Below are 16,050 nucleotides of genomic sequence, written 5' to 3'. Positions count from 1 at the left end.
TTAATATTTATGTGCACTTACATATTAATAATTGATAATTGGTCTGATTTTGCTAAGGGAAATGGCTGACGTGAATAAGGGAGTAGCTGTTTTACATTATAATCTTGTGAGAATAGATGATGGGCCAGAAGAAACATGATATGTCCAAGTATAAACTAATTCACTTGGGAGAAATTACTTCAAACGAGTCTCTAAGTGGCAGCAAGTGAGTTAGCAAGTGTGCAGATGCACGGCATCCATGTCTGCAAAAAGAATGTGATGGTGCACTATGCGCGAACAGTTCTGGAAACTGACTGGAAGATTATCTGTTATAAGATAAAACTATAGGAGCATGACATATACATTAGCTTCTGTTTCAGGGACAGTATTCAATTCTGCATACATGACTTAAGAAAAACAAAATTCAGAGAATGCAGCAAAGAAGAACCACAATGCTTGGTGGAACAAAAATGTCTTTATATATAACAAATCAGGATTGTAAATCTTAACATTGCATATTAATAACCGAATACCTATTATGTAAGTACTTGCTATTTCTATAACTAAGCTGCATACTTGATCTTAGCTACCTATTCTGAATGTCTGGAGTCAGAGTTAGTAGCTGCTACAAAACCAAAAAAACAAAACCACATAAAAACCCCTCACAAAACCAACCAACCAACCAACCATGCCCCCCTCCCCTCCCCAACAAACAAACAAACAAACAACAAAACAAAAACACAACTCAAAATTTAACAAAAAAGGAGTTTTCATTAATGCATACTGATGTAATGTAAGTACGGTGACTACCTGCAATCTAGCAAATTAACATCAGGGAATTTTAGTCTGCTCCTCTGGGAGTTAGCGGGGCATATCCATTGTTATTTTTATTATGTGTTGTAAGAAGAAATACATTTCAACTTCCAAAACATGCAAGATGTCATCACTTATATAAATGACAAGCCAGTGGCCATTCTCTGGTCCCTTATCCACATGTAGCTGGTTGGTGCAACTGGGCAGGTTGACAAGGTCAGTTTTCTGAGTCACAAACCACACCTGACAGCTTCCCCAGGCCTGTAGATTTTTCTTTTCCTTCTGGATGAGCTTACTTGTGGAGGACCCATGGCTGTGTTCAAAAGTCACTTTTTTTCCCTAATTTCCACTGTAAGGAAGGCCCTGACAAAACATTACTATACTTTGTAGCACAGAGTAGTTCTAACGATAAATAAACTTAATTTTCACAGGAGTGGGGAAATCTCATTAACTACCAACAAAGGCAGGAGGAAAAGTATGTGGAGAAGTGCTTTCTCTTCAGGCAGTAAATCACCCAGATGCAAGCTGACTCCTGAAGTCAACTTTTCACGGGCATTATAGTCATTGAGACCAGAAATCACCCTCAAGGACACTGGACCCATGCCTCAGGGAAGAACACTGGCCGTATGCACTCTCTCATACAGACCCCAGGATTCTCCCTCAGCCAGCAGGTTTCCGACTGTTGGCGCTGGTGGTGGCCGAGCTGCCCTCTGCACAAAGAGGCAACGTACACTTCATTATTGAGACATACATAACCACAACCAAACACCAAAAAGCACTCTCCCCAAAAAACATAACCACAAATCACTCAGCAACCTGAAAAGGCAGAACTTTGAAGGCAAGTGTGGAAGGATCAACTAAAGCATACTGCACAAATGACACCGCCTTTAATTTGCAGTCTCAGCCCCGACACTCGAGGGAGCTGGCGGCAGCACCTCAATCTCGCCTTTCCCGCTGCCTTCACGGTGCCGACAAAAACCACCACGCCTCGTACGGCGCCCTTGGAGCCCGCACTGCCGCCCCGGAACGCAGCCGTCGTGGGGAAGAAGCGGGGGCAGCCCCGCTAAGGGACGTTCGGCGGCGCGACCGTTAACCGGCCGGCGGCGACCGAGCCCGCCTGGCACGCGGCTGTGGCACGCGGCTGTGGCGCGAGGCGCCGCGCGCAGGCCGGGCCCGCCCGCCGCTGAGGGGAGCGGCGCCGGGAGCCCGTTGGGGAGCGGGGACGCTGCCCGGGGAGGCGGTTAGAGGTGGGCTGGGGCTGCCCTGCGATCCCTCGGCACAAAGGCAGGCGGGAGGGGCTGGCGAGCGGCGAGGTGAGGGGCCGGGGAGGCGGCCCGGCCGGGCCAGGGCGTCGCGGGCTGCTCGGTAGCGGGCGGGGGGCGGCGGCTCCGGTGGGGCTGAAGGAGCTTGTGTAGGTTGTGGTGGGCCCTGAGAGGCTCGAGTGAAACCCTGCTGTGCCTCTGGCAGGGGCAGAGGGTCAATTTCTGGTTGGTTGTGGGCCTGCTGGCATCAGGGCATTTTTTACAAAAAATGTGTTAATTCTCTTTCGTATGTTCAGAAAAGGGCCTTCCAAAGAACATTTCTGATGTATCCTCGTAAGCTGTCTGCTGTGAACATCCAGCTTGTTAAGATACTCAAAGTCATACAGAAATCCTGCCGGGCCTGGTTGCCACAGCAGAGGGCTGGCTGGCTGGTGTCAGGTCACTCACTGGAGGGACTCTGAGAGGCAACTTGGGCTTTGTAAAGGGAAGGTCTAGGGATGCAGGAGGTGCCCCCTCAGCAGTCGTCTCTCCTGGAAGCATTTAGTTTCTTGGCTATTAAAACTAATATATTTTTACTTTCCTTGATATTAGTCAGCTAGAACACTGTATTAATCCAGAAGGTCGGTCTGGAAAACTTCTTGAGATCTTTTCTATCCTCTTCCTTCAAATTAAAGGAGGAAATAGAGCTGTTACGACACTATACTGGATTTCACCTGTGCCTAAACTTGCCTCTTGTATTCTCTCTTCGGCATTCTTTGAGAGTATATGTGGTTTCTTAGGCATCTTCCTCATGGAAATTAAGGGAGGGGGCAGTAAAATGTGTTGTCACCACAAGTTACCTTAAAAAGTACAGGTGTGCTGCATTCTAGAAGCTAGCCAGCCTCTTAAACAGGTTTTCTTGTTTTTAAAAATAGTATGTGCATATCATTTGCAATCAGGGTGTGAGGGAAAACTTGCCTTTTTTTAATCTTCAGATGCAAGTAACATTACTGTATTCCTTTATGTAGAAATTTAGTATGTAGTATAAACTTGGTTTAAACAAACATTCCTCATCTGGATATAGTGAAATATATTGTCTATGTCAGTAATCCTAGTTCATTCATCTGCAGGAATTCTTCTTGTTGCTTTTCACTACAGCTTTCAAGGTTTTTTAAGTTGAGAAGGTAGGAAAAACAGGGAATCAAACCACAACGTTTTCCCTACATTTAGCTCAACTGTTCTAATTCAGACAGTAATCATTTAACAATTGGTTTCTATGTTGGAAAACTGTTACTTGAATATAGTAAAAGTTCAATGTTCAAGTTCAAAAGATTATAATGTAGTAAACAGATTATTTTTTTTTTTCCATAATGCAAAGTGGGAAGTAATACTGGATCATATTTTAAATATCCTGACTTCTCTTTTCTTGTTCCATACTGGAACTGGATAAACTCTTGGAGTCATTAAAGTTTCCTTTGAATATTTTTTGTTGCAACAGTTCTTACCTTGTCTTGTAAAGTCTCTTAGAGAAAACTGAATTTCAGTACTATTGTTATTGTGCCAATTGTTTTTTCTGCTATTCTTTTTCTTTAAAAGAAGCTGCAATTCCTTCAAATCATGAAATCTTCCAGTTGACAAAGGAGATCCGTTTGGGAAGGAGAAGAATTAAGATATAGATGTCACAAATTAAGATACTACAACTGCTGGTTTACTTATAGTGGGAGATCTGTCAGCCCAGCACCACTGTAGCAGTTTTTGGTGCTTCTATAGTAGCCTGAGTGGGAAGATGCAAAACTGTATTCACTTAAGTAGATATTAAAAAACAATTATGCAAGCTTATGTAGATAGATATATATAAGGAAATGCTGTGCAGCCAGCAGACTGCAAAGGATGCACTGATGTTAATTAATTAAAACCTTGGTGAATTAAATAACTCTTAGAAACTAGTTGGGCAGGCTGGAGAGTTGGGGGGGGGAAATTTAATGAAATATAACAAGGGCAAGTGTAGAGTCTTGCATCTGGGTAGGAACAACCCCAGGTTCCAGTATAAGTTGGGGAATGACCTATTAGAGAGCAGTGTAGGGGAAAGGGACCTGGGGGTCCTGGTGGACAGCAAGGATGGCCATGAGCCAGCACTGTGCCCATGTGGCCAGGAAGGCCAATGGCATCCTGGGGTGTATTAGAAGGGGGGTGGTTAGTAGGTCAAGAGAGGTTCTCCTTCCCCTCTACTCTGCCCTGGTGAGACCGCATCTGGAATATTTTGTCCAGTTCGGGGCCACTCAGTTCAAGAAGGGCAGGGAACTGCTGGAGAGAGGCCAGTGCAGAGCCACAAAGATGATTAAGGGAGTGGAGCACCTCCCTTATGAGGAAAGGCTGAGGGGGCTGGGTCTCTTTAGTTTGGAGGAGACTGAGGGGTGACCTCATTAATGTTTATAAATATGTATACTGGGAGTGTCACGAGCATGGAGCAGACTCTTTTCAGTGACAACCAATGATACGACAAGGGGCAGTGGGTATAAACTGGAACACAGGAGATTCCACTTAAATATGAGGAGAAACTTCTTCACAGTGAGGGTGAAAGAACACTGGAACAGGCTGCCCAGGGAGGTTGTGGAGTCTCCTTCTCTGGAGACATTCAAAACTTGCCTGGATGCCGTCCTGTGTAGCCTCATCTAGGTGTTCCTGCTCCAGCAGGGGCACTGGACGAAATGGTCTTTCGAGGTCCCTTCCAATCCCTGACATTCTGTGATTCTATGATTCGTTTCCACCACGTCCCCATCTCCTTTCTCCAAGTGTACACATATGCATAAAGGAAAAAAAATCTTTTTCAGTGGACATGTCTGATTCTGTCTTGATGCAGATTTTAGCCAGCATATTCTGTCACCTAACAAAACTTCTGTGTTAGGCCTATCTTCTTTTTCCTCCTCAGATACTAAAAAACAGTTATTTCTTCTTGTCAAATGCAACTAATGAGTTGCTAGGCTTGCGTGTAGAATGCTCTGCTCACTTAATATCCGTATGTGAAACTGAATGCTGTGTATTGATTTCTGCTGCTTTTTTAAAGTGTGATGCTACAAAATGTTAAAGGAACCTAAAAAGTTAATTGGTAAATCCCTTCAGCCAGCACGACCTGTGCATCATCTGTCTCCTAAACAAGGTGAGTAGCATGGATAACATACAGTTTGCTTTGCCATGCTTCAGTTGATCTTACTACACCATCTCTGTGCTAAAATCTGAATTTCAACCAGGTTAGGTTTATGCAGAACTCTCTTTGGTGGTATTCTAGCTTGGCATCTGAAGTTCTGGCATCAGAAAGCCAAATTGGTCTTTTCTATTAAATTTGCATTTCTTGGGTTAGTTGGTGTCTGCTACTGAAAACATAAAATAGACATAGTTTGACAGATTATTAAGCTTTATTGCAAGTTTATTAAGCTTTGGTGATTATTAAGCTTTAAGATTATTAAGCAAGATTATTAAGCTTTATTGCAGTACAGTATGTTGCACCGTACCGTTCTTATCTTGACTTCATACAAATTTAAAACAATCAAAAAGCCTAAAAAGTCATGTGGTATTTATGTCAGGTGTGTATATTTTGGTTTTGTTTTTAAATCTTCGTATGCCTTCTAGATATTGAAGTATAACCACTCTTGTTGTTAAGTTAGAAATTCTTGTTGGTCAGAGAAACTGTGACAGCAGTGATGATGTGGACACAAGTTAAGTGACATGCTAAAATTTTTCTTGTTTAAAATTCATGGAAGAAATGGAAAAATGGTGCTACAATGATTTAGAGCTTTTCAGTTGTGAATAAATGCCCATACAATCTATTTGCAGTTGGATTTCAGTAATGTTCTTGTGACAAGTATAAAAAAATAAAAATGTGGAGTCTATTTAAAATATTTTTCTTAATGTTTTCTCTTATTTTCACTGGCATCAGCCATTCCGTTAAACTTTGAGACTGAATTACCTAGCGACAGTGAAGTATGTTTGCAGCGTAAGGTTGACTGGGTGAGTACTGAGTAAACAGTAGATGACAAAGTTGATGAAGTGTGTTTTAGAGTGCTATAAATTGGAGGTTAGCTGATCTCTTATGTTACCAAGGGAAAAGTTAACTGTATTTCCAGCGGGGAGTCCTTGAATCTGTACGCTATAAACCAGCAATGTTAGAAGTGTTAAGTATGAGTTTCAGGAATGCCTTTCCCTGATATTTGCATGCACTAGTAGCTGAAAAGTACATATAATGAATTACTTATTTAAGAGTCTTATGAAAGTCTGTGTGACGTTTCTTTAGTCTTGATTGAATTTAAGACAGCTATTTTAAACTTAAAGTACACATATTCAGTCTTTGCTTATTATACGTAAAGAGTAACATTAGATTTTTTTTTCTTTCTCCCGTATAGCACATGCATGAATTCATTTGAGGCAGCAAACTTGACAAAACTAGATTCTTAAACAGTACCAGTGCATTCTGTAGTTCTCTTTCATTGACTCTGCTGGACTGAGCAATAAATGGGCCTTAGCATCCCCAAAAAACAGAAACACACTAGTGTTTTATTGCCAGAAATACTTGGTTTTAGACATGGTACAGTGTGTGTTTCAAACTTGAAATTGGTTGTAGCTATTGAATGAAGTTTGTGGCGTTCCAACTGGAATGTTTAATGTTTCGTAGTCTGAATTTGATTTTTCTGTTGGTACTGATTTGAATGTACTTCAGACCGTATAGGAAGTTTTTTATTTTGTTGTCATTGTTGGTCTAATAATCCCATAGTTCTTATTGTATGAAGCTTCTGGAAGCTATCTTTGACTTTTTTAAAAATCAAGATGTTGACCACCTATTTTTGATCACACATAGAGAAATCAACAGTTAGACTTGTCTGTTGAACAAGGTGTCTAGAAGAACAAACTATTCCCTTTTAGAACAGGTCGGTGGTCAGTAATGCTGTGGTACTCAGTTTTGTCTATATTAGGCTACATGTAGCTAGATACTGCATTTCTTTGAGGTTAGTGTATATATATATATATATATATATATATTTTTTTTTTTCCTTTGGGATAGGATACTGAGAAGGTTTTTTAATGGTTTTGAGTATCAGCTGTTTCATGGGTACCTGCAAATTCCAGCTCATTAGGACTCTGTGAACTTTTTTTTTTCAGTTGATGGGCAGCATTGGCTTGGAGGCTGGCATAGCAAATTCACAGAACATTTTTCTAAGCAAGAACATTCAGTAGCTAGCTCTGAAGATACAGAGACCTGAATCTGATGATACGAAGTTTTATATTATCACTCTTTAGTGAATCTTTCCCCATATTCTGTGTGTTTAAAAAAGCATTAGTGACAATCTGAGAAACCTGTATTTTCTTATCCATTTGCTTTTTGGCTCCTGATTTGGCTCCCCATTCTTCGAAGAACAGGTTTTTGAAGCACAGTATATTATTCTAAATTGTAATTGTATTTTAGGTGATGTAAATCTTATTGCCTTTTTGGCAAGACAGTAATAGTGCTCTGTATGTACAAGCATAAAACTTTAATTATCCCCATCCCCTTTTCTTCCTCCTCCTTTTACAGAAGATAGGAAGATAAAGTATCACAGCAATAAACAGTCTAAGATGAAAACAGGAAAAACTGTTGAAATAGCACTTAGTATTGCTAAAGGAAAACCAACTTGTTAGAATTTTTATACCACTCATGGTCTTATGTAGCAGTGGTCTATTAAAGATACAATAAATTTTCAAGTTTATATAAGTTATGATACAGGAAATACAGGTTACTTTTTGGAAAGCTTGGTGAATGGTGAAGATTTTAAAAAGTAAAGCAAATTGTGTTTGCCACTAACTTATAAATAGATTTTAAAAAACAAAATAGGCTTTAGAAATGGAGGAAAAAAAGCCAACTCTGACAAATCAGATTCTTAAAGCAATGAAAGAACTGAAGAAGGATCTGGCAATCGAATTCTCTGAACAGCTTTACTCTGCGATATTTAGTATGCATGCTTAAAGCTGATTAGTCTTCTTCCAGGAAAAAAGAATCATCATTATGGCACATCAAGAGTGCTGGTCAGTGTTAGATTCAACTCTGAGTGATCTAAAGAACTGTAAGACTACTGTCTGAGGAACTTAGAGTGTGAAACTTGTAGTCTTAAGTCTTAGAGGAAGTGCAAAAGAGCTACTGTTAATAATGAACACAGTGGTAGTGCTCGTATCTAAGACGTTAGCCTGTATTCTAGGGAATTTCCATGAAACTGGTGTTTAGAGTGAAAGTGCCTGAATACTCACTGTGCCCTAGATGGATAATTTAAAGCAGAGAATAATTTTTACTCCGTTATGGTATACAAAGAATTTTCAGAAGATCTGGAGAGTGTTGAGTCCACTACCTCAGATCTGTTTGAGGTAGAGGGACTTGTAAAGTCTCCATTAGTCATTATGAGTTTTCATTTATTACTTCTTATCTACGATTTAAAAATAATGTTGAGCTTCAGAAATACATGCACTGCTCTAGGGATATTCTTTGTGGATAGATTCCCTCTTTGTGAATGGATTTCAGATAGAAACATGTATGAGTATTGTGGTGATACTCAGATGTCACATTTTGGACTTAAAACCAAGGATAATAGAACTCTTGGTATTGTAAAGCAGTTGGCAGGATGATGTGATGGGAGATGGTGCAGAAAGAAGTGTTAAAGTATTGTGATGATATTGTCTGGCACATTGCTGTAAATTCTGCTTTATCATGCATGTCTTTCTTGTGGATTTGAGAATCTGTTAAATCCTTGTTTGTACTTGGAAAGAGCCTTTGAAGAGCCAAGACTTGTGAAGACTAGTTGAACATCACAAAGCAGTTAGAATTAGCAGTGTGGCTGTTAACTTCATTCTCTGAAATACCTAGATTTTTCAGAGTTTTTTCCCCAGAAGTTGTAGACAAATCAGGAAAAGATAACTAAATTTCAACCACAGAAAATGGCAGTGTAAGCAGGGTGGATAAGATGCTATTCATAATTTCTAGTCTTAGTAGACCATGAAAGCTGGTGCTGCAGTTACAACACAAAGTGTAAACTGCCATCTCTGTCTGCTTTTGACAAATGCTTCCCAAAATGTTCAGTTCTTCCTACTCTTCTCCACCCCCAAATCTGTCTCAGAATGAGGTTAAAATTCTTAAGCAAAACCTGTGGAGCCTTTTGGGAGCCAAGATAAATTGTTGAGAGTAAACTGTTTTCCTCCTTTCTAAAACACTCACTTCAGGGCTTTGGCAGCTGGAGGGAACTTGGCATTATACTGTAGATGTTGGATATTGATGCTTATGAAACCTTTTGCTAGGTGAGAGAATGCAAATCTCTCTTTTAGTTTTAAGGAGAGTTCTTCCTGCTTTTATTACTCCCCAGGGTAGCAGCTTCTGTCTGTTTTCTCAGCGAGATAAGAGAAAAGGAGGAGGTAATTGTGTTCTTTTAAAAAACTAGCAGTAGCACTGTAAAATTTTTTCTAAAAGATTGCTGTCGCAAATGTCCTTACCTATACTGCTTTGAAGGCCATTTAATTCCTTTATTGTATGTAATCAACAGTATCAAGAGTAACAAACATTCTACAGGGTCAAATTAAACTTCTCAGGCATTTTAAATTACTACTATTCCTATTTTCAGTTTTCTGCAGTTATTTTACAGGTCCTTCATCTTTCTAGTTATGCATCAACTGTTATAAATAGATATAGTTCTGACTACAGTTAAATTTGTGCAAGACTTTCTTTTCAAACTGTTGTTATACTGTAAAGAAGATGGTGATTCACTTGCAAGGAGTAGAAAAAATGAACAGATGTTTGTTGTTTTTTTTTTTTTTTGTGCACACATAGTATTAATTGTCCAAAATCTTGCTAATGGGAGAAGGCAAAATTGAGTACTGAAACTGTTACAACTGTTATTTTTAACTAAGAAACCTACATCCTTGTTTTAATAAGTTTAAAGGAAACAAGTTTCATAACTTAATTTTGTAAAATATATCACAAAAATATTTTAACTCTTCCCTCATATTTTAGTTATCTGAAATGACTGAAGTGAAGATCTTAACTCAAACTATGATGCCCTGTCAACCAAACCAGCATGAATCAGAAGCAAAAAAAGGTAAAATAGTGCCTGAGTGTCTGTGTCAGAATTGTATTTTCTGGATGGAGGACAGTTGAAATTTGAAGAGATGTGTGCTGCATGTTATTTTTTCTGGTTAGCCAGTGCTTTGAGAGTTTGGATTCCTTCTGTACCTCAATTTGAGAGCAATATGAAACTTTCCTGTTCTTCACAGACTCTAGAGAAAGTGTAGAACATGGCCATAGGTGAGGTGGGAAACCCTCACTGGTAGACTTACTTGCATATAATGGTGTACCAGTCTTTAAAAAAAGACCAACAAAACCCAAGAAAAAACAAACCCCAAGCATGAAAAAATTTCTTCACGCAAAATCCCAGTTTTGTGTAAATTGCTTCTGTGTATAGAAGTACAGGTCTGAGTTGTGTCCTTTAGCCTGTTGCAGGGGAATACAATCTTTAAGACTATTGTATGCACTCAATTTAAGAATTTAGTAGTTTGGCTTCCTTTTCCTACTCTTACTATAGTACTTCTGAAAAATGTGTATTCTGATGGTTAGAAATCACTTAATTTCTTTTATGATTAGTCCTGGACAGTTTGTTGTTGTGTAAACACTGTCCTTAAGGTTTGCCCTATGTGCTTTTCTTTCTGTAGTGCCTGTCCCTCAACACCCATAGAGCGTAGTAGTGTTTCTGTCATGGTTTGGTAGCTTAGAATGGAATCATTGAATAGTTTGGGTTGGAAGGGTCCTTCAAAGGTCCAACTCCCCTGCAGTGAGCAGGGACATCTTCAACTAGATCATGTTACACAGAGCCCCGTCCAGCCTGAACCTTTGAACCTTCACAACTACTTCATTGGTATTAATCTGTTTGCAACTTTACATGCAGGAGATCTGATAATTGCTTTTACCTGTTGAAAGGCATCAACTTAATAGCTCCAAGAAAAGAGACAGTTGGCTTTTGTTATTCATCCTGTAGAAACATGTGCCACTTTGGCGTGAGTTATAAACAGATTTTCTTCTAGGCTTTCAAGACTAGTTTGTGGTGTTCCTGTTAATTAGAATAAGATACAGAGAGTCTGTCTTTCATGTAGGGTTGGACTCTACCTTTTTGTCTTCTTTTGTATTAATACAACAAACGCTAATGAGCTTGGAATAGTCCTCAGTATTTACTAAGTCAGTTTGATAAAGTGAAATGCTCTGTAATTTACTACAAATTGTCCTGATGGAAGGGCAGACTGCTGGTTTTGGTATTGATTTTTTGTATTCCACATGCAGCATTTTTACCCTTCTATAAGAAACCAAATCAGTTCTCTGAATTCCCAACCTTGATACCTTAAACAGCAGTGCTGAACTTAGTAATTTTATATGTTCACAGAAAGGATCAAATACAGCAGAGACTTCCTTCTGAAACTTTCAAGTGTTTCTCTCTCTCAGAAGAAGCCAGAGTTTCTTCCTGATCATCCAATTGTACTTGAAAAGCCAGTAAGTGCATTTTTCATATTAAGTGGAGCTATAAAAACATAATGGAGGTTTTGACAACCCATTTGATAGGAAACCTTCTTCTTCAGACTAGCCTGCCAAATTGATAAAACCTTCAAAAGATAGATTGCAGTTCAGCTTTGTTACTTTTGTACATAGCTTTCCCAGTCGGTATTTGGCATTTTACCATGGCAAGTACTATACAAAGGAAAAAAGCTTTTTCTTTGTTTTCAGGAAGAAGATCAGGTGTGTTTCCAAATCTGAAGTCAGTATGAAATCATATTAAAGCTTTTTACTATGAAACCACAGTACTTAGCTTTGGTGTTCTATGTGATTTCCATCTCTGTCTTTTCAAAATATTAGAGAACAATATTGATAATTTCCTAGCTTGGTGAAAGTCTGATGCCAGTGTTTAAGTTGTCCATTCGTCAGTGTCCACTACAAAACTATTAATGAGCTGAATGCAGTTTGTGTTATCATTGTCTCTGGTCTGTGTTGTTGGGAGAAATGAATAGAAATTAAAATTAATGGTGAATGTGAAGGAATGTGAGTGCCACTTTAACCTTTGACATTAAATACTCAAATACTCAAATACTTTGTATGTTAAGAGAAAAAAGCTAAGGGTTTGCCTTCCACACACCAAGTGTGGAAAAATGTTCTTGGGTAGAAACATTATAATATCTAATCAAGGCTACTTACTAGGCTGCTTTTGAAGCCATTGGGGTTTAGTTCTTCTAGAAATAGGATTCCTATCCTGGAGAAGTATGTCCAGATGACTACTGTGTTGGCCACAATTTGAGGCAGTTTTAAACTTTTAAAAATTTACATTTAGAAGAACAAATTTGAAGTAGTATATTAGAGTAATCAGTTTTCCCAGATCTTATTTTTTACATCTTTCTGTTACATTTGTCCTCAATATGAAAGCTTCACTTGTTTGAAAATCTGCCTGTAGACAGGGAAGTTTCAACTCTTAAATTTCTTATTCTGTCCTCCCCGCTCCCCACCTTCCTGTAGCTTGAGTTTCTAAGGGAGGCACATTTGGTCATATATACACTTTCACATGGTTATGTTCATAGGCAAAGGAGGAATCCTGCAGAAATGGAATTGGTGGATGAATGAACTCTAAAATGGCTCAACACATGGCTAAATTGCAAATAATTTGAGTAGAGGGAAACAAGGATAGTAGAAACTGCTGCAAGCCAAGATGGGTTGCATGTATTTTAAAAGTTTGTTTGGGGGCTGGAGGATCTATGTCTGCAGGATGTGTATCCAGTTATATATAGTCTTGTCTTTAGAATAAGAGTATCTCACTGTTTGTGATGCCTGCTCTTAAAATCTTTCCCTTGCTTTGTGTTAGTACTATGTATGTGAGCCCCCACCTGCATATGCTAATTTGTCATACAGATAAAAAAGCAGTGAGTTTTTTGATTTTATTCAGCTGCAAAAGGGGATGGGCAAATTACAAACCCTTATTAGTCAGGATGTTGTATTAGAATAACAGTGCGTCACCTAGCTATCATTATTGGTGTCTTAAGCACAAAGTACAAATGGTTGAGTAGGAAGCTAAAGGACGTTCACATTAAAAGAAAGCAAAAGCTGGTGAATTTGCTGTGTGATCTTGGAGAAGGTATTGAAAAGGATATTGCAAGTAGACTGGTCTCATAAATAAATAAAGGTGATATTATTAGCTTACCAGTCATATTCAGAAGTTAGTTGCACGTTGTAAGTATGAGACTTGGTCAGTGATAGTCTGTAGTTTTTTTTTTCTGATTTGACTAGAATAAATGTTTTGCTTTTAATATAGTATAAAACTATCCACTGTTATGCTCTAGTGTCGAATTTTAGTACAGGCATTTGAATTTTCAGTATTGTAGGAGTTTGGAGGAGTATTCAAGTGAATTAAACATATAAGTTCTTCGGACTGTCTTAAGATGTATTTTGTATGTCAGCATGTATATACCAGCTTGCTTTTCAATAAGTAGTTTCCTTATTGGCAAGGAAGAGGAAAAAATTACTGGTATTTCCGCAAATGTTATAAGAGCTCAGTTAAAGTAGAAACCTTGTTAGAAATCCCTTTGCCATATACTGAAATAAATATTTTATTTGTGGGACATTGAACCCTACCCAGCAATTCACTTTCTATAAAAAGACTGAAGCACTCAAAGATGTTAAGTTTTTCTGTATGGGAACATAAATATAGGAACCTGTGAATAGAACAGAAGCTGAGTCTTACCCAGGAATGCCTTAGACTTGACTTGGCCTGTCAACTAATGGATCTTACTTTCAGGTCTCGTGTATTAGTGTGAAAAATACATGTTGAATGTCAAGAATGAGCAGTGACAAAACACATTTCAGAATTAGAAGAAAAAATCCCCAATAACTACAAACAATTTTATGGGACAAAGACCTGTATTATTTCCTCTTCTGAGTTAGCTGCATTTCTTGGAAAGCATTACTAGTGAGACTTTTGTGAAATACAGGACTAATTAGTCAATATGGAAATAGGAGAGTCCTCTGTTCAGAATGTGGGGCTCATTGGCAGATAGCTCCTCTTAAAACAGTGACACTGAATAAGCAATTTTTCTGTCCAGGAGAGGGTTTATCTCAAATGAGAATAGTCTGAGCCCAATATCCCATAAAAAGATTGAGCCTGGAATGGATTTTTCTTAATACTTCTTATAAAATGTAGATTGAAGGAAAACCATTTCATAATTCTTGGCCATGTTACCTGAGAAGGCACCTGAAATCAAAGAAAAAGTGAAGATAAACTCCAAACTAATATATCCAGAAAAGGCAGTGATTTCAGGCCCCTTCTGTTGCAGTGCAGTGACATCAATCTGTCATGTTAAATTGCCTTCTTTGTTTGACACCATGCTTATTGAGACAGGCTGTCAGAGTTCGACCATTCTGCACTGAAGTAGACAACAAGTTGATTAATAGTGGAAGGCCTTGAAGAAGTACAAACAGCTTTAGTTTTGGTGTGAACAGTGTTTTCCAGATGCTGTGTCTTTCTAATCTGTTAGTGATGAGACAGTTATAATCTACAACCTTGTTTTGGGTTTTTATTTTTTCTTGTTTGTTTGTTTTTCTTTCCTAAGCATGTTTTTGGTAGCTTTTAATGGATTTTCCCAGAATCATTTAGTTTGGAAGGGACCTGTGGAGATCACCTAGTCCAGCTCCAGTGCCCAAGCACTAGTGTAAGTTGTCCAGGATCATGTCCAGTCACATCTTGAGTATCTTGAGTATTGTATTTTAGAGTAGGTGGTTGTCAACGGTTTGCTGAAATGAGTGTTCAGGTGGTTCCTACCCATCTTAAGATTTCTGTAGTTGTGAATTTTTGAAGTTGCTGCTGAAGTATATGGCCATCTGTGTGTAAAAGTCATATTTTCAAATGCAGAAATCTTCCTAGAGTGACTTGTACAAGTTTGTTGTTAAAGTTAGTGGGCTGTGGGTTGTATTTGTCCTGAGAGACATTGAGGTTTTTGAGATGTGGAGACCAGGCCTACATACACACAGCTCATGATTTGAACTGAACTGATATTACTGTGTTAATAAAGTCTGACAGGAAGCTTTCAGATTAGTGAAAGTAGAACTGTTAGCATTAATTTAAAAAAAAAAAAAAAATTGTTAAATGTATGTGGATTAGAAAAGGGTTACAAGCAGATCCATGAAAACTTGGCTTAAATTACCTCTTATGACTGAAGTAATTTGAGGGTTTGTTTGTCTTACAGGAAAAGAGCAACCCTTTTATGGACATAGGCAAGAAGTGACAGGTTGTTTGGAAGATAAGAAATCCATCAATGAAGGAGCTACATATGATGCAGATCTCTGATATTTTTGAAGGTACTTGGGTACCTACAGGTCAAAGTCGGACCCCATGAAACTTACCGAAGTGCCTGTTTCTTCCTGTAATTGCCTGAGTGCTTTAAAAGTCAAACCTTTAATTTGTAATGCCTGAGATGGTAATACAATGACAGTGAAAATAAATAATACTACATTTTGCTGTGACAGAATTTTGTGCTTGAATTGTCTGTGTTATGTAGCTACATAGTTTGTCTGACCATAAAGTCTGAACCAATACTTGACTGGGGCTTCTGGGGCTTTTTGCTTGCTCCCACCTCCCCTCCTTAGCAGTAATAATGGAACAACAAATACTGGCTGTGTCCAATCTCAGATGTCTTAGGGTATGTACTCCTCTAGCTTAATTTCTTTTTTCCCCAAAACATCTCTTGCTTGCTTTCTTCATTTGAATTCTCCGTCTTGACACAAGACTTTCCTTAAAATTTAGGGAATACGTACCTTCTTTCAAGGTACTCATTACTAACAATTTCACTAAAATGAGAAATCTCTCATCATGAATCAGAACAAGAAAACTGTCTACACGTTGCATTAATAGAGTAGAACCACAGAATCATTTGGGTTGGCTGTTAAACATAATTGCAAAGTCTACCACTAAACCATGTTCCCCCACGTACACAT

General features: G+C 38.6%; 1 protein-coding gene across 3 annotated transcripts; it reads left to right on the top strand.

The window, feature by feature from the left end:
• The first annotated feature begins 1,245 nt into the window (after positions 1–1,245).
• On the top strand, positions 1,246–15,584 carry C2H8orf88 (chromosome 2 C8orf88 homolog). Of its 3 annotated transcripts, none has more exons than XM_065053954.1 (6): positions 1,246–2,039; positions 5,098–5,190; positions 5,968–6,038; positions 10,051–10,135; positions 11,468–11,574; positions 15,303–15,584. In XM_065053954.1, exons 2-6 carry the CDS (start codon positions 5,112–5,114, stop codon positions 15,339–15,341), a joined length of 381 nt encoding a protein of 126 aa, XP_064910026.1. In that variant the 5' UTR covers positions 1,246–2,039; positions 5,098–5,111; the 3' UTR covers positions 15,342–15,584. The 3 variants fall into 3 exon arrangements, with proteins under 3 accessions (XP_064910026.1, XP_064910025.1, XP_064910027.1); XM_065053953.1 differs by having other exon boundaries at positions 1,247–2,105; XM_065053955.1 differs by lacking the exon at positions 1,246–2,039 and adding an exon at positions 3,194–3,217.
• Positions 15,585–16,050: the final 466 nt, after the last annotated feature.

Source organism: Columba livia, chromosome 2 (assembly GCF_036013475.1).
Source record: "Columba livia isolate bColLiv1 breed racing homer chromosome 2, bColLiv1.pat.W.v2, whole genome shotgun sequence".
NCBI lineage: Eukaryota > Metazoa > Chordata > Aves > Columbiformes > Columbidae > Columba > Columba livia.
Note: the sequence above shows the minus strand (reverse complement) of the source record. Positions and strands in the feature narration are given on the sequence as shown.

Coding starts and splice junctions, on each gene's coding strand:
- C2H8orf88 (XM_065053954.1), top strand. CDS start 5,112: ATGTTAAAGGAACCTAAAAAGTTAATTGGTAAATCCCTTCAGCCAGCA. Junction 5,191..5,967: donor TCATCTGTCTCCTAAACAAG/GTGAGTAGCATG, acceptor CACTGGCATCAG/CCATTCCGTTAAACTTTGAG. Junction 6,039..10,050: donor TGCAGCGTAAGGTTGACTGG/GTGAGTACTGAG, acceptor CTCATATTTTAG/TTATCTGAAATGACTGAAGT.